The sequence below is a fragment of the Piliocolobus tephrosceles genome, unplaced genomic scaffold (assembly GCF_002776525.5).
Source record: "Piliocolobus tephrosceles isolate RC106 unplaced genomic scaffold, ASM277652v3 unscaffolded_110, whole genome shotgun sequence".
NCBI classification, from domain to species: domain Eukaryota; kingdom Metazoa; phylum Chordata; class Mammalia; order Primates; family Cercopithecidae; genus Piliocolobus; species Piliocolobus tephrosceles.
The window spans coordinates 872,762-890,629 of record NW_022292088.1 but is presented as its reverse complement, the minus strand read 5'-3'; the positions used below and the strand labels follow the sequence as shown (position 1 = coordinate 890,629).

Here is a 17,868-nt window from a genome sequence, read left to right as displayed (position 1 = left end):
GCTCCCTCCTAGCCTGTAAGGTTTTTGCCGAGAAATTTGCTGCCAGACCTATTGGAGCTCCTTTACTTGTTATTTGCTTCTTTTTTTTTTAAAAAAAATTACAATTTAATTTAAGTGTTTTGTAGAAATGGGAGTCTCACTATGTTGCCCAGGCTGGTCTTGAACTTCTGGCCTCAAGCAATCCTCCTACCATAGCGTCCCAAAGTGTTGGGATTACAAGCATAAGCCACCACACCTAGCCTATTTACTTCTTTTCTCTTGCTAGTTTTATGACCTTTTCTTTGTCCTTGACATTTGAGAATTTGATTATTATATGCCTTGGAGCAGTCTTATTTCGTTAAATTTAACTGGGGACTTTTTACCTTTCTGTACCTGAATATTTGTATCTTTCTCTAGGTTTGGAAAGGTCCCTGTTATTATTGCTTTGAATAAACTTTCTACTTCCCTCTGTTCTTATTCTCCACTCCCTCTTGAATGCCAGTGACTCATACATTTGTTATTTTTATTTTTTTTATTTTTTGAGACAGAGCCTTGCACTGTTTGCCCAAGCTGGAGTTCAGTGGCACAATCTGCCCACTGCAGCCTCTGTCTCCAGGGTTCAAGCAGTTCTCCTGCCTCAGCCTCCTGAGTAGCTGAGCTAGGCGCCTACCACCACGCCCAGTTTTTTTTTTTTTTTTTTTTTTTTTTTGTATTTTTAATAGATACAGGGTTTCACCACGTTGGTCAGGCTGGTCTCGAACTCCTGACCTAGTGATCCGCCCACCTTGGCCTCCCAGAGTGCTGGGATTATAGGCGTGAGCCACCATGCCTGGCCACATTTGTTCTTTTGACACTATCCCACGGATTCTTTAAACTTTCTTTTGTTCTTTTTCATTCTTTTTTTTTTCTTTCCTCTTCTGTATTTTCAAATATTCTGTCTTTGAGCTCACAGATTTATTTTTCTGCTTTGTAATTTCTGCTGTCGAGACCCTGTAATGCATTTTTGTTTGTTCAATGTATTTCACCTCCAGGATTTCTGTTTGATTTTTTGAAGATTATTTTAATCTCTTTGTAAAGTTTCTCACATAGATTTCCGAAATATTTCTCTGTGTTTTCTTCAAGTTTGTTGGGCTACCTCAAAACAACTATTTTGAATTCCCTGTATTAGATTATACTTCTCCATCTCTTCAGGATGGGTCACTGGCACCTATATTTAGTTGATCTGGTGAGGTCATAGTTCCCTCAATGTTATTGATGCTTTCCAATGTATGTCAATATCTGGGCATTAAAACAATAATATTTATTCCAGTTTTTGCAATCTGACCTTGTTTGTACCTGTCCTTCATAGGGCCTTCCAGGAATTCAAAGGAGCCTGACTGTTGAGTTCCCTAAGCCTGTGGTCACTGTAGCCCTCTTAGCACTAGAGGGCACTCTAAGCCTATGTAGCTGGGACTTTGTTATCGACTCCAATGTCCCTGGCCCAGATGGACCTGAGTAAGACCCAGGGAGAGTTCCCCACCTTGTGTGGTAATGCTGGCCAGGGCCCTGAACCAGGTGCTGGTTTTGTTGTTGTGGGCTTGGTACTGGGTTCCAAGGAAAAGTCCCATGCACAATTCCTTCTCCTTCCCCCAAGCAGATGGTATCTTTCTCTGCACCATGTTGCCTAAAGTTGGAGGGAAAGGTGATGTGGGCAATCCTGTGGCTGCCACAACTGATGCTATGCAGGGTTACACCTGAAGCCTGTGGCCTCCTGACCAGGGTGGAAATGGGTCATGCTCAAAGCCCAGGCTGCTACCATGCTGAAATTTATTTGGGGCCCAAGAACGCTTTAGCTGGCCAGTGATGTGAGAATCACATTCATCCTGATGGGGTGGTGAGTTCTTTTCTGGTGCTTAGTGTGGGTCCACAGTCTTTGTCCATGAGTACAGGCCTGGAATTAGGCTGTGAGGTTTTCTCTGGGTCTGTGTATTACTGTGGCAGCCTTAGGACTGGGTTCTAAGGCAAAGTCCCATGTCCACTAACCTCTTCTTCTGCCATGTGGACAGTGTCTCTCATCACTACCTAGGGTTGGGGGAGGGTTGGTGCAGATAATATGAAACTGTCCTTCCTATTCTCTTTAATGCATCTTCTTCTCCTTGTAAAATCTAGTACTTTTATCTATCAACTGGTTTTCCTAGCTCTAGTGAAGATATTTTCTTGTGTGGATAGTTGTTCAAATTGATGTTTCTGTGGGGAACTATCACTGAAGGGTCCTATTCTGTCATCTTGCTGTGCCTCTGTGTTACTGATCTGTTGTTTGTTTATTTTTTTTGAGATGGAGTCTTGCTCTATCACTCAGGCTGGAGTGCAGTGGCGCCATCTTGACTCACTGCAACCTCCGCCTCCCAGGTTCAAGCGATTCTTTCTGTCTCAGTACTCCAAGTACCTGGGACTACAGGCCTGCATCACCCTCCATGCCTGGCTAATTTTTCTTGTATTTTTAGTAGAGATGGGGTTTTGCAGTGGTGGCTAGGCTGGTCTCAAACTCTTGACCTCAGGTGATTCGCCCACCTCAGCTGAACAAAGTGCTGGGATTACAGGCATGAGCCATTGCACCCAGCCTGTTGTTTGTTTGTTTATTTTATTTTTTATTTTTTGAGATGGAGTCTCACTCTCTCACCCGGGCTGGAGTGCACTGGCGCAATCTCAGCTTACCGCAACCCCCGCCTCCTGGGTTCAAGCGATTCTCCTGTCAGCCTGCTGAGTAGCTCGGATTACAGGTGCCCGCCACCATGCCTGGCTAATTTTTGTATTTTTAGTAGAGATGGGGTTTCACTATATTGGCCAGGCTTATCTCGAACTCCTAACCTCGAGTGATCCACCTGCCTCAGCCTCCCAAAGTGCTGGGATGAGCCAGCCACCACACCCGGCCTGTTGTTTATTTTTTATATGAAATTTAGGATCTCACCTTGTCTAGTTCAGTTGCAAGAACTTGTTACTGTTTTTAATAGGATCATGTGGATTGACTTAGGGAGAAACCACAACTTATGCTATAGAATTTTCTAACCAAGAACATACTAGTTTCAAGCTTTCTTTTTGTATTTTTAAAGTTTTCTTCATATGTCTCTCACATTTCTTGTCAGATTTATTTCTGAGTATTTTAAGGTTTTTGTTACTTTTGTAAATAGGTTTTTCCTTCTTTTATATCTTCTGATTATTTTGTATGTATTAAAGCTATTGATTGCTGTGAATTAATTTTGCATCTGTTTTTTTGGTTGATTCTCTAGACTTGCACCACTAATTTAGTAGCTGCTAATACATGTACCTATCTTAATTTCTTTCTTTTTTTCTTTTTTTTTTGAGATGGTGTCTCGCTCTGTTGCCCAGGCTGGAGTGCATTGGCGTGATTTTGGCTCACTGCAGCCTTCACCTCGATCTGTAAGCGATTCTCCTGCCTCAGCCTCCCAAGTAGCTGGGATTACAGGCGCCTGCCACCATGCCTGGCTAATTTTTGTATTTTTAGTAGAGTTTGGGTTTCACCATGTTAGCTAGGCTGGTTTCGAACCCCTGACCTCAGGTGATCCACCCATCTCGGCCTCCCAAAGTGCTGGGATTACGGGCATGAGCCACCACACCTGGCTTTTTTATAGCTTTTGAGCTAAGATAGATATGTTTTTGCAATACTAAGGAAGTATCCAACTATTCCTAGCTTATAGCATATTCTTATCCAGAATGGGTATTTCAGAGTCTTTGGAGATGATTTCATTCATTCATCCATCCATCCATCTATCTATTTTTGGGCTAATATTGAACTATTCTTGCAATCCTGGAATAAATCCTATAATATATATTTATGATTCTGATGTACTGTTCTTTTAATACGTTGTTGGAGTCCACTTAAATTTTAGAATTTTGCATCAGTATTGAATTTTTCTGTGGTTTTTGCTTTCACAATATATTCTTTAGGTTTTGTTATCAATGTTGTACTCCTTTTATAGGAAAGAAAGGTGGTACTTTTCCTTTTCAAGGTTTATGAATAGTTAAAAAGGTAATAAAAACTTTATACCTATTAAATTGGCAAAATTTAGGAAGCCAGATGATGCCAGATTTTGGCAGGACTTTGAGGATATTGGAACCATTACAGGTTCCTATGACTCAGCAATGTGTGCATAGGTTATGAGAGAACATGTAAGGAATTGTTTATTAAGGCATTATTCGAAGTGGCAATGAGTTGGAGGACATTCCTGACTCCATGACTGAGAATGGATAGGTAAGATGTGGTAGTTGCACACATGAAATATTAATACTGTGCAAGAATTGAAATCAACACATTAAACACCTAGGCAGAATACTGAGTGAAAAACTTTTTTTTTTTCTTTTTGAAACAGAGTCTCGCTGTGTCGCTGAGGCTGGAGTGCAGTGGCACGATCTCGGCTCACTCCAACCTCCGACTCCCGGGCTTAAGAGATTCTCCTGCCTCAGCCTCCCTAGTAGCTGGGACTAAAGGTGCCTGCCACCATGCCCAGCTTATTTTTTTGTATTTTTAGTAGAGACAGGGTTTCACTCTATTGACCAGGCTGGTCTTAAACTCCTGACCTCACGATCTGCCCATAAAATGAGACATGTTACTATTTGTAGATTAAACAACATATACAGTATATAACTACAATATATAAAACAATAACTTTTTGCAAGAACACATACAGACAAAAATATATACTCTAAACATATCAGAATGATTTTGGTGGGACAGCAAAATGGGGATGAAAAGTAAAAAAATTTGAGAGCTAGACATGGTGGCTCACACCTGTAATCTCAGCACTTGGGGAGGCTGCGGCAGGAGGATTACTTGAGCCCAGGAGTTTGAGTCCAGACAGGGCAACATAGAAAAAAAAAAAAAAAAGCCAGGCATGGTGCTGCACACCTGTAGTCCTAGCTACTCAGGAGGCTGTGGTGGGAAGATTGCTTGAGCCTGGGAAGTCGAGGCTGTGGTGAGCTGTGATCACGCCACTGCACTCAAGCCTGGGTGACAGAGCAAGACCCTGTTTCAAAAAAAAATTTTCTTTTGAATCATCTTTTAAAGTTGAATATAATAAGCCTTTTAAATTGACAAGGCTTGGTGTTTCAGCAGGGGATTAGTTCTTTGAAAAACTTCTTCAATGGAAAATGGTCTGTTAAGATCAGGTTTTAGCAAACTATGGCCCTTTGGCTAGATGTGACCTGCTTCCTGTTTTTGTAAATAAAGTTTTACTGGAATACAGTCATGCCCATTCATGTACATGGTCGTGTTCCCACTACAGTGGCAGAGAGTAGAGTAGCTGCAACTACTCAAATGGCCCATGAAGCCTTAAATATTTAGTGTCTAGCTCCCTACAGAAAAAGTTTGCCAACCTTTGGTTTAGATTTTTCATCTCTCCTGGAGCCAGTTTTGATTCTAACTTGTTTATTTCTGTGTATATTGTGATCAGTTTCTTTTTGCTGTGATAGTTTCTCAGTCTTTTCTTGCTTCTTAGTAATTTTTTGGAATGTGTTTTATCTGCTGTTACTTTCTTTTTTATTTTTATTTTTCATGTAAGACAGGTAATGTGCTCACGTAACAAGGTTTGAGAGGCACTTCTCAGACATGTATGTGAAAACCCAATTATCATGCTTACAAACTACAAAAGGATCGTGTCTGTGGTTTTCTCATGGTTGGATTGAAGTTATGCATTTTTTGGCAAAAAATACCATAAAAGCGATTTGCCCTTCTCAGGGTTGACAGATTAGGCAAAGAAAAATACAGGATGCTAGTTAAATTCAAATTTTAGAGAGACAACAAATAGTTTTATACTGTAAGTATGTCTCATGCAATACCTTATTCTCAGTGCATTGTATCAGAGGTTACTGGATACCAATCTGTCCTATTTCTGATGATGTAAACTTTGATGTTAAGGTGGTATTTGGGAGTCTCTCCACTGAATGTTGCTATTTTGCCCTTTATGATTAATAAACATGGCTGGATGTGGTGGCTCACACCTGTAATTCTAGTGCTTTGGAAAGATGAGGCAGGAGGATCACTTGAGTCCAATATTTTGAGATCAGCCTGGGCAGCATAGTGATACGCCATCTCTACACACACACACACACACAAAAGCTATGTTGGTGGTGCATGCCTGTGGTCCCAGCTACTTGGGAGGCTGTGGTGGGAGGATCGCTTGAGCCTGAAGGGGAATGGAGGTTACAGTGAGCCATGATTGCACCATTGGCCTTGGATAGAGGAAGACCCTGTCTCAAAAAGTCTTGGAGACTGGCTGGGCACGGTGGCTCACACCTGTAATCCCAGAACTTAGGGAGGCAGAGGCGGGTGATCATGAGGTCAGGAGTTCAGGACCAGCCTGGTCAGTATGGTGAAACCCCATCTCTACTAAAAATATAAAAATTAGCCAGGCGTGGTGGCCAGCTACTCGGAAGGCTGAGACAGGAGAATAGCTTGAACCCGGGAGGCAGGGGTTGCATTGAGCTGAGATGGTGCCACTGCAATCCAGCCTGGAAGACAGAGCAAGACTCCATCCCCCGCCCTCTCCCCCCCAAAAAATCTTGGAGACTATGGAAAATCCTGTTTTTCCTCAAACTTTCATCCACTGATTTTAGTGTCTACTAGTGTGTCTTATCTGTAAAAATTATTGTGATATTTTAGTGGCAATTTTGTATTCTCTTCATTTCTTCTACATTTATTTATTTATTTACTTATTTATTTATTTTATTTTTTTGAGACGGAGTCTGGTGCTTTGTTCCCCAGGCTGGAGTGCAGTGGTGCAATCTCAGCTCACTGCAAGCTCCGCCTCCCAGGTTCATGCCATTCTCCTGCCTCAGCCTCCCAAGTAGCTGGGACTACAGGCGCCCACCACCACGTCCAGCTAATTTTTTGTATTTTTGGTAGAGACGGGGTTTCATCGTGTTAGCCAGGTTGGTCTCGATCTCCTGACCTCATGATCTGCCCACCTCGGCCTCCCAAAGTGCTGGGATTACAGGCGTGAGCCACTGCGCCTGGCCTTCTTCTACATTTATTAATTGGAACTTTTCTCTAAGAAAGTGCAGTCCCTTCTTCCACCACTTAATTTATTCAACTATTTAGTTTTTTTCAGTTGGAATCATATTCTTTGGGGAATAATTCAATACGGTACTGTCATTATTAATTTCATTGTTCAACTTTTTCCAGCTTTAATTATTGGGAGTTCTTTCAGCTTGTCTTGTGTCCTTTTGACATGCCTTTTTTGTTTTTGTTTTTTTTTTGAGATAGGGTCTTGCTCTGTTGCCCAGGCTAGAGTGCAGTGACACAGTGATGGCTCACTGTAGCCTCGACCTCCCTAGGTGCTGGTGATCCTCTCACCTCAGCTTCCTGCGTACCTGGAGTACAGATATGCGCCACCATGCCCAGCTACTTTTTGTATTTTTGTTTTCTAGAGATGGGGTTTTACCTGTTGCCCAGGCTAGTGTTGAACTCCTGGGCCCAAGGGATCTGCCCACCTCAGCCTCCCAGTGTTGGGATTACAGACATGAGCCACCGTGCCTGGCCCTTGAGCACTTCTTTAATTGATTTTTAATGTTGTTGTTACAATCCATTGGCTTTAGTATATTCATAGAGTTGTGTATCCATCAGCAATGTTAGGACATTTTCATTACCCCCTAAAAAACCACATGCTACTAGTTATTCCCTAAGTTCACCATTCCCCAGCCCTTGGCAACCACGAGTCTACTTTCTATCCCTATGGATTTGCCTATTCTGGACATTTCATATAAATGGAATCATACAATATATGATCCTTTTTGATGGCTTCTTTCTCTTAGCATAATGTTTGCAGGATTGTGTTAGTTTCCTGGAATTCCTGCAACAAATTACCACTCACAGAGTGGCTTCAAACAACAGAAACTTATGCTCTCATAGTTCTGTAGGCTAGAAGTCCAAAATGTTGGTGTTAGCAGCACCATATCCCTCAGAAAGCTCCTGGGAGGAGAATCTGCTCCAGGCCTCTTTCCAGGCTTCTGATGGTTACCAGCAATCCTTGGCACTCACTCCCATTTCTGTCTCTGCCTTCATGTGACATTCCCACTCTCACTCGCGCGCTCTCTGTCTCTCTCTGTGTGTGTCTGTCTCCCTGTCTGTCTCTCCCAGTGTTTAAGAGACAGGGTCTCTGTCACCTGGACCTGACTGCAGTGGTGCAATCACAGCTCATTCTTACCTGCAACACCTGACCTCAAGTGATCCTCCCGCCTCAGCCTCTCAAAGTGCTGGAATTACCATCGTAAGCTACCACATAACTTTTTTGTTTTGTTTTGTTGAGACAGAGTCTTGCTCTGTCACCCAGGCTGGAGTGCAATGGCACGATCTCGGCTCACTGCAACCTCCGCCTCCTGGGTTCAAGCGATTCTCCTGCCTCAGCCTCCCAGGTAGCTGGGATTACAGACATGCACCACCATGCCCAGCTAATTTTTTGTAATTTTAGTAGAGACGGTGTTTCACCACATTGGCCAGGCTGGTCTCCTGACCTCAGGTGATCCACATGCTTCAGCCTCCCAAAGTGTTGGATTACAGGTGTGAGCCACTGTGCCCAGCTCCACATAACCTTCTTATAAGGACATTAGTCACTGGATTTAGGGACCACTCTAATCCAGTACTGTCTTATATTAACCTGGTGACATCTGCAAGGAACTTATTTTCAAATTAGGTCAAATTCACAGATACTGGGGGGTTTGGACTTCAACATATTTTCAGTGGAGACAGTGATTTAACCCCCAACAAGGGGTCCTTCATGTTGTAAAATATACGAGAGCTTCATTCCTTTTTATGGTGAGTAATACTCCATTGTATGAATAAACCACATTTTATTTATCCATTCTTCAGTAGATGGGCCTTTAGAAAGTCGTTTTCTGCTTTTTGCCTACTAATACATATTGCTGCTGTGAACATCCCTGCAAAGCTTTTGTATGGATATGTTTTCATTTCTCTTGGGTATGTATCTGGAGTTGAGTTGCAGGATCATGGAGGAACTGCCAGACTGTTTTCACGGTGGCTGTCCTATTTTACCTCCCCACGAGCAGTGTATGAGCAGTGTGTTTCTCTCCGTCCTCACCGACTGTTGCTATGGCCTATTTTGGATGACAGCTGTCCTAGCAGATGGGAAGTACTACCTTATTGTGGCTTCAGTTCCATTGCCCTGATGGCTAATGGTGTTGAGCATCTTTTCACGTGCCTTTGCCCATTTATACATCTTCTTTGGAGAAATAGCTAGTCAGATATTTTGTCTGTTTTAAGATTTGGTTATTTGTCTTTTTAAGAGTCCCTTAGCAAATATATAATTCACAGAAAATGTCCTCCCATTCTTTGTGTCTGTTCACTATCTTGATATAGTGCCCTCTGAAGCCAAAAGTTTAATGATGTCCAGTTTATTTTTTATTGTCGTTCCTTGTGCTTTGGTTTCATATCTAAGAGACGAGTGCCTAATCCAAGATCACAAAGATTATGCCTATGTTTTCTTCTAAGAGTTTTATGCTTTTAGCTTCCACATTTCATTCTTTGACCCATTTTGAGTTAATTTTTACATATGGTGAGAGGGGTTGAATTTCATTCTTTTCCATATGGATGTCCAGTTCTCCCAACAACATGGGTTTGAAAGATTATTATTTCCCCCACTAAATTGTCTTGGCAGCCATGTCAAAGATCAGTAGACTACAGACATATGACTTTATTTCTGGACTCCTAATTCTATACCATTGATCTACATAGGTGTGAGCTGTCGCACCTAGCCTCACACTGTCTTCATTACTGTAGTTTTTATTGTACCTTTAGAAGTCAGGAAGTCTGCATCTTCCAACTTTGTTCTTTTTCAAGATTACTTTGACTATTCTGGGTTTCTCAGATTTCCATATGAATTTTAGGATCAGCTTGTCAATTTCTGCAAAGAAGTCAGCTGGGATTTTGATTGGGATTACTTTGATCGGTAGATCAATTGGGGGAACATTGCTATTTTAACAATATTAAGTCTTTAGCTCTGTGAATATGGGATGCCATTGTGTTTATTTAGGCTTAATTTCAACAATGTTTTGAAGTTTTCAGAGTACAAGTTTTATGCTTATTTTATTAAATTTATTCCTAAGTATTTTATTCCTGTTGACGTTATTATAAATGGAATTGTTTTCACTTCATTTTCAGTTTCTTCATTGCTATTATGCCGAAATAAAATTGATTTTTGTATATTGTTCTTGTCTTCTATACCCTTGGTGAATTCATTTATTAGTTCTAATGTTTTTTAAAATAGATTCCTTAAGATATTCTATATGCAAGATCATGCCGCCTGCCTTTGTTGTTGTTGTCTTGCCAGTTGTGCTGACTACAATCTCCAGTACAATGTTTATTAGATGTGGTGAGAGCGGATGTCCTTGTCTTACTCCTGATTTGAGGAGGAAGGTATCCATCTTTCACCATTAAGTGTGACGTTAGCTGTGGATGTTTTATAGCTGATCTTTGTCAGGTTGAGGAAATTCCCTTATATTCCTAGTTTTTTGAATTTTTATCATGAAAAGGTACTGGATTTAGTCAAATACTTTTTCTGGTGTCTACTGAGATAATCTTACGGGTTTTTTTTCTTTTATTAATATAGTGCATTGCATTGATTTTTGTATGTTGAGCCAGCCCTGTGTTTCTGTGATAAATCCTACTTGCTCATGATATATGATCTTTTTTGTGTGTTGCTAGATTTCAGTTTACTAGTGTTTTGTTGAGGATTTGTGTGTGTGTGTTCATGGGGGATATTGGTCTATAGTTTACTTGTGATGTCTTTGCCCAGTTTTTGTATCAGGGTAATTCTGGCCCTATAGAATGAGTTGGCAAGTGTTCCCTCCTGATTTTTTGAAGCATCTAGAAAGGATTGGTATTAATTCCTTAAATGTTTGATAGATTTTACTAATGAAGCTATCTTGAAATTTTCTTTGATCACTAATTTAATATCTTAAATTTGTAAATAAAATATGTACTAAGTTTTTTTTTTTTTTTTTTTCTGTCACCCAGGCTGGAGTGCAGTGGTGTCGTCTTGACTCACTGCAAGCTCCGCCTCCTGGGTTCACATCGTTCTCCTGCCTCAGCCTCCCGAGTAGCTGGGACTACAGGCACCCGCCACCATGCCTGGCTAATTTTTTTGTATTTTTTTAGTGGAGACGGTTTCGTTGTGTTAGCCAGCATGGTCTCGATCTCCTGACCTCATCATCCACCTGCCTCCTCCCAACGTGCTGGGATTACAGGCATGAGCCACTGCGCCCAGCCTGTACTAAGATGTTTTATTTCTCCTTGAGTCAGTTTAACTTTTGAGTCACTAATTTATGTTATTGAATTTGTTGGCATATAGTTCATAATATTAATTCATTTGTTTTTATTTCTTTTCCCAGATGTTTTTAAAGCTAAAATTTCCCTCTGAGCATTGCTTCAGCCATTTCCCATAGCTTGTGACATGTATTTTCATTTTTAATATAATTTTGCGATTTCTGTTTGTATTTCTTCCTTGATTCAATTGTTGTTGAAAATTTCTTAAAACAATTTTGAGGCCAGGTGCAGTGGCTCATGCTTCAAACTCCTGGACGCAAGGGATTCTCCCCCCCAGCCTCCCGGGCAACTGTACTACAGGCACAGTCACCTTTTCAATTGTGGTTTCTTGTAATACCGTTATACTCCTCCATCTCCCAGTGTATCTTTGATCCATAAAGCATAAGGGATCCATTTTGGTATGTCTGTGAAATGGGTCTCTATGCAATCTTTTTTTTTTTTTTTTTTTTTTTCAGATGGCTGCCCATTTGTCTCAGCAATACTTATTAATTTATGGATATTTATTTTTGGAAGTCATCAGTTCAGCACTGGGAACAGATTAGGTTACCTAGGAATACCTTGTGGAGTGAGAAAATAGGGCCTAGGCCTGAATTTTGAAAGGTTCCCAAAATGTCAACAGTTGAAGAGGATGAATCAACAACAACAACAACAACAAAAAAACCACTCAGAGAGATGAGAAGCCCCTGGAAGTGATTCTGTCAGTAAAAGGGAGAGACTGGCTAAGTCAAAGCTTGCTGAGAGGTTCAGGAAGTGTAGGACAGAAGTTGTTCACAAGATCCAGCCACACGGACACTGTGGACCTTGGTGACTGCTGTTTGGAGGAGTGATGAGGGCAAATGTTAGATTAGGGTGGGTTCAGAAGTCAGCAAGAAGTGGGAGGTGGCAAACAGTGAGACTAGTTGCAAGAAGCTTATCTGTGAAAGGCAGGAGAGTGAAGAGGAAGGTTTTAAAGATGAGAGAAACCGACACAGGGGCTCACGCCTGTAATCCCAAAACTTTGGGAGGCTACAGAGGGGAGGATCACTTGAGCCCAGGAGTCTAAGACCAACATGGGCAACAGGTTGAGATCCTGCCTTTACAAATTTTTTTTTTTTTTTTGAGATGGTGTCTCGCTCTGTTGTGCCCAGGTCGGAGTGCAGTGGCACAATCTCAGCTCACTGCAACCTCTGCCTCCTGGGTTCAAGCGATTCTCCCGAGTAACTGGGATTACAGGCGCTGCCACCACACCCGGCTAACTTTTTGTATTGTTAGTAGAGATGGGGTTTCACCATGTTGGTCAGGCTGGTCTTGAACTCCTGACCTCAGGTGATCCACCGCCATGGCCTCCCAAAGTGCTGGCATTATAGGCGTGAGCCACCGCTAGGCCCCCAAAGTGTTTTAAAAATTAGCCAAGTATTGTGGCTAATAGTAAGGATCCAGTGAAGAGGAAGAGGTGGAGGCAACAAGTGAAGGGACTGGTGATCAGTAGTGAGGGGCTTCTGACAGGGCAGCGTGAGAACTAAGCCTGAGGCAGAAGGGCCTGCTTTGTTGTAGCAGGTGAGGAGATGAGGATGGAGAGAGGACTCTTTGTTTCCTCCTTTATTGTGATCAGAGCAGCAATAGGTTAGAGGTGATGATGGAGGTAGGATGGTGGGTTCCTGTGAGTTCCAGCAGAGGTCAAGGGTCATGTTGTTGAGGAGCCTGCTGAGGTGGAGGTGTGGTGACCACATTGCAGATCCAGAGGGTCACCCCATCTAATCCCCAGTTAGGACCTTTAGCTTGGCTGCCGCACCTGGGGTGGGGGCCAAGCGTTCAGCTTTTCATAGCCCGTTACTTTTCCTCCCATCCCATCTTCCACATTTATTACCCTGCTAAACCCCCTCTAGCCATGGCCTCATTCCTGTTGCCTGGGTGGTGCAGAGAGCCTCTCATGCACTGATCCCTGGTACCCCCCAGCTTGGAAGGCTGGTAGAGCACCCCATACTCTCAGGCGCTGGTTGTTCTGATCCCTGTTGGAATTCCCCTGTAAGCAGCCTCTGCCTGTGTGGCTTAGAAGGTGAGCAGAGATCATCTAGATACTAATTTCTATTGCTGTGGTCTTCTTGGGGGGATGTCCAGCCTCTGGTATTCCCATCTGGGAAGACCATTGCAGTTGATTCATCTTATTGGAAGCTGTGAGATGCAGTTTAGAGGCAGAGGAGATAGTTTTGTGCTTGCCTTCTGGCTCAGTCCTGAGTATCCTGTCTTCTGCAGGGTTACGCAAACTTGCCTGACTCCAGGGATGTATGGATAGGGGATGAGCGAGGTGGCCTTTCTGCGGTGAGGAAGAACTCCGCCTACGGTGAGTTGCGGGAAGTGTTGGGGATAGCCAGCTGTCTGGCTGGGGACTTGGGGGCTGATGGCTGCTAGATCTTAGTGGGTCACTGGTCTGCGGGAGAGCTGTTGCTGTCCTGAGGCCCTGATGTTCAGTGCCATCACAGGGTCTCCACCTACTTCTTGTAGGCCGCAGAGCCTCCCTGGGCAGTTGCTGCTGTTCACCATCCAGTCTGTCCAACTCAGGGACCTGCTTTTCCTCCTCCTACCAGGATTTGGCCAAGCACGTTGTGGACACTTCTATGGCTGATGTGAGTCACTGCTCCTCCCTGTCCCCACCATTCCTTTGCCCAGACCTCTGCTGGGTGTGCAGTAAGAGAAAGTAGGAACAAAGCTGGACAGATGAGGAGCCCAAGGCTTATGGGCTCTTCATCTTGAGAAAAGTGGTTCCTCATCTTGAGAAAAGGGGAATTCAGGCCAGGTGTAGTAGCTCATGCCTGTAATCCCAACATTTTGGGAGGCTGAAGCGGGAGGATCACTTGAGGTCAGCAGTTCGAGACCAGCCTGGGAAGCATAGCAAGACCCTGTTTCTACAAAAAAATAAAAACATTAGGCCAGGCGTGATAGCTCACACCTGTAATCCCAGCACTTTGGGAGGCTGAGGTGGGAAGATTGCTTGAGTCCAGGAGTTCAAGACCAGCCTGGACAGCATGGTGAGATTGTTTCTACCAAAAAAATACAAAAAGATAGCCAGGTGTGGTGGTGTGTACCTGTAGTCCTAGAGACTGGGAGGCTGAGGTGGGAGGATCGCTTAACCCCAGGAGGTTAACGCTGCAGTGAGCCGTGATTACACCACTCCACTCCAGCCTGGGTGACAGAGCTAGACCCTGTCTCAAAAAAAAAAGAAAAGGGGAATTGAGCAGAGGCAGGCCAGACTGACTAACCCAGGGGCTTAGTTTTTACGATGCCTCCTAATTTGGGTGTGGCCATTGTGTCCCCAGGTAATGGCTGCTTGTTCGGATAATTTGCACAACCTCTTCAGCTGCCAGGCAACAGCTGGCTGGAAGTAAGTTTGTGTAGGGTCCTTTGTACAGTGTCTGTCTTGGTCCTAAGCTTGTCACTCTGCTCGGCTTCTCTCCTCCCTTCCCTTACCTGGATTCCTCGAGGCTTCACTCTCAGCCCCTCCTTTGTGACCCTTGGAGCCCATTTTTGACTCCCTCCTATTTTCTGTGCTTGGTGTCTCCCCCCAGCTACCAGGGTGAGGAGCAGGCGGTGCAGCTTTACTACAAGGTGTTTTCTTCCACTCGGCATGGCTTTCTGGGGGCAGGTGTGGTGTCCCAGCCGCTGTCTCACGTGTGGGCAGCTGTCAGTGACCCCAGTCTGTGGCCCCTGTATTACAAGCCCATCCAGACAGCAAGGCTGCATCAGCGAGTGACCAACAGCATCAGCCTGGGTGAGCCCAGGGAAGAAAGGCTTCCACGGGGCCTGGTTTCTGGTGTGCCCAGTGGGGTCTTGCTGGGGGAGAGAGGTGGAGGGTTGGAGGCAGCCCTATTGGGAGGCCAGGTACTCAGGTTACTTTGATTGCTCAGCCTAGGTTGAGCTAGGTGTCACGTGATGGGGTGATGGCGGGGGGCTCCCTGACTGGGAAAGCTTTAGGACTAGGTCTGTCCATGGGCCTCCTGACCCTCCTTATCCCTGTCCCTCCAGTGTACTTGGTGTGCAACACCACCCTGTGTGCACTGAAGCAGCCGCGGGATTTCTGTTGCGTCTGCGTAGAAGCCAAAGAGGTGCCTGCCTTGGTGGTAAACACGTTGTGGGAAGAACTTGGGCTGAAGTGTCATGAGAAACAATCTATATGGGCATCAGGTCCTTTAGGGGAAGGAGGGCAACTTGGGGCTGGAGCCAGAGTAGGGGTGACTTGAAGGCTGGCCCCGTGTTGCCTTTTGCCATACTGTCTACACAGGAGCCTGTTCCTGTTTTGTCCACACCACACAGGCAGGACTCCCATTTCCCTCTGTCCCCAGGGTCACCTGTCTGTCATGGCAGCCCAGTCTGTGTATGATACATCCATGCCAAGACCCAGCAGAAAAATGGTTCGCGGGGAGATCCTGCCCAGTGCCTGGATCTTGCAGCCCGTCACTGTGGAAGGGAAGGAAGTCACCAGAGTCATCTACTTGGCCCAGGTGATAACTCCTTTGTGGCCGGCCTCACAGCACAGGCTGACTTGGTCCCACAGCCCCCTGGGATTTTTCTCTCTCACTGTTGAACATCCTCCAGTGCCCAGGCCCTTTGGCCTCAGACCTGGAGACTCAAGGGCTTCCTGGGCTTGCAGTAAAGGGAGTCACTGGAGAATTGGAGAGAAGGGAATGAGACAGGCATTCATCAATCTTTTCTGAAGCTGCTGTTACCAAATACCTAGTGACCTGCATCCTGTGGGTGACCCCAGTGTCCTTAGGAGATAGATGAGTCATTGTGAGGCAAAAGCAGCAACCTTGGCAGAGCAGAGTGATGACCTGTTTGGTTCACCTCTCCCCTCCCAGTCCCTTGACTTGTACTTTGTCACTAGGAGGTGAACGCCAGTGCTTAGATCTGAATAGCAGAGCCCAGGGGCCTGTAAACACTAAGCCACGATCTGAGGTGCTTCTCCCATCACCACAGGCTGGGGGAACTCCATGGGGCTGGAGTGCGCCTGGCACACTCTCTCAAATCTATTTGCACCTTAAATTCTTCTCTCTCTGCTTTCAGGTGGAACTTGGTGCTCCAGGCTTCCCACCTCAGCTCCTGAGCTCTTTCATCAAACAGCAGCCACTGGTAATAGCCAGATTGGCTTCCTTCCTTGGTAGCTAGCATCTCACTGTCAAGATGGTGCTGCCGAGATGCAGACCCAGGCTGCTCAAGAGAGACACTGTGGCAGCTCCTTGTTACTTTCCATACCCCAGTGCAGGAAAAGCTGATGCTGCCTGCTGTGGCCAACTGGGGCAGACAGCACTGGCCCACGAATGCCAGCAAAGCCCGGTCAGTACTTGGTCACAGCTGGCACCAGTGCAGAGCAAACGGCCTGAGCTCCTGGCCCAGGCTATCCAGAGTGAATGCAGCTCAGCTCCCCTTTTGGATTTCTCACCTTTCTTTCCTGTTTCTGGGACTCTGCAGCAAAGAGGCCACTTAAGGACGGGGACTGGGCACAGCCAGCAGAGCCAGGGGACTGAAGTGCTTTGGCAAGGTGCTTCCGCAGGCTGGTAGGGAAGCAGGCAGCCACTGGCCAAGACTCTGCTCTGAATCTACCTCCAGCATTCAGCTCTACTGTGTGATGGGACATTAAAAATACCAAAACAGAAAGAGGGTTCAAAAAACAGCTGCACAAACCAGAATACGGATTCAGAATCTTTTCTCCCTCTTGAATTTTTGCAAAATACTTTCTTATTGATTTTTTTTTTTTTTTTCCTCCCTTTCCCTCCCAGGAGAAGACACTTGGGTCTTGGCATGAGTCGGGGTGTTGAGCGACGATGCTCTGATATGGAGCCGTCACTCTACAGCTTGGTCAGATGGAAGACACTGTAGAACCAGGTTGGACAGATTTGGGGTCAGGGTAGGGGGCTGAGCTCTTTTGAGGACTGGTGGGAGTGGCAGCCAGATGCTGGTTGCTGACAAGGCAAGAGGAATTTCAGAGATTAAACATTGTCCTTTGACGGAGAGGAGGTGAATGAACTCCCAGAGGAGGGGAGTGGCTTGTTGGGAGGAAGCTCAGTTCCAGAACTGACCTCAGTGCACTTTGGGAGGCGTGGAGTCCTGAGCATTCCATGATTTCTGCTCTGGCCCCACCTATCCTGGGATGGGATTGGATTGGATGGAGAGTGGGTTCAGTTTTCTTGTACTCTAGCCTGGCTGAACATGAACTCTGAATATTCTGTTTACCTGGAAGTGGTAGGGGTGGGAAAGATTCTTATCTTTAGTTCTCGTGCCCAAAATCTTTGGTAGATGGAGGGTAACTGGGGATTCAGAAGATGTGGTAGAAGGTATATTTCTGTATAGTGTGGCAGAGATGTATTTTTCTAAGGTGTTGGCGGGGCATTTTTCCCTCTTACCTCAGACTAAGTTATTTATATATTGTTGATTGAAGGTTTTTTAAAATTGCTTTTAAACTTCTTTTTCTCGGGTAAATTTTTTTGGTGACATGATATATTTAACACCCTATTTACATACTCCTACCTCTTTTCATATAAATCTCTTACTAAGACTACTGACCAAAAAAGTCAGAACATTTTAAA

At 44.6% G+C, this 17,868-nt stretch overlaps 1 protein-coding gene and 1 non-coding gene across 3 annotated transcripts in view; one reads left to right on the top strand and one right to left on the bottom strand.

Annotated features, from left to right (window-relative positions):
- Positions 1 to 17,868, top strand: part of LOC111529162 (stAR-related lipid transfer protein 9) — a 159,074-nt gene extending 141,206 nt beyond the window's left edge. Inside the window, exons 27-33 of one of the 2 annotated variants that reach the window (XM_026447939.1) lie at positions 13,544 to 13,631; positions 13,793 to 13,914; positions 14,605 to 14,669; positions 14,854 to 15,056; positions 15,311 to 15,390; positions 15,628 to 15,786; positions 16,349 to 17,868. In XM_026447939.1, the coding sequence (XP_026303724.1) occupies positions 13,544 to 13,631; positions 13,793 to 13,914; positions 14,605 to 14,669; positions 14,854 to 15,056; positions 15,311 to 15,390; positions 15,628 to 15,786; positions 16,349 to 16,450 (819 nt within the window). In that variant the 3' untranslated portion in view covers positions 16,451 to 17,868. Of the gene's footprint in view, positions 1 to 13,543; positions 13,632 to 13,792; positions 13,915 to 14,604; positions 14,670 to 14,853; positions 15,057 to 15,310; positions 15,406 to 15,627; positions 15,787 to 16,348 lie in introns of both variants that reach the window. The other variant, XM_026447938.1, reaches the window with a different exon arrangement.
- LOC113219876 lies at positions 5,529 to 5,627 on the bottom strand. The gene has a single exon (XR_003306849.1). It is a non-coding gene; the product is annotated as a small nucleolar RNA U13 (small nucleolar RNA).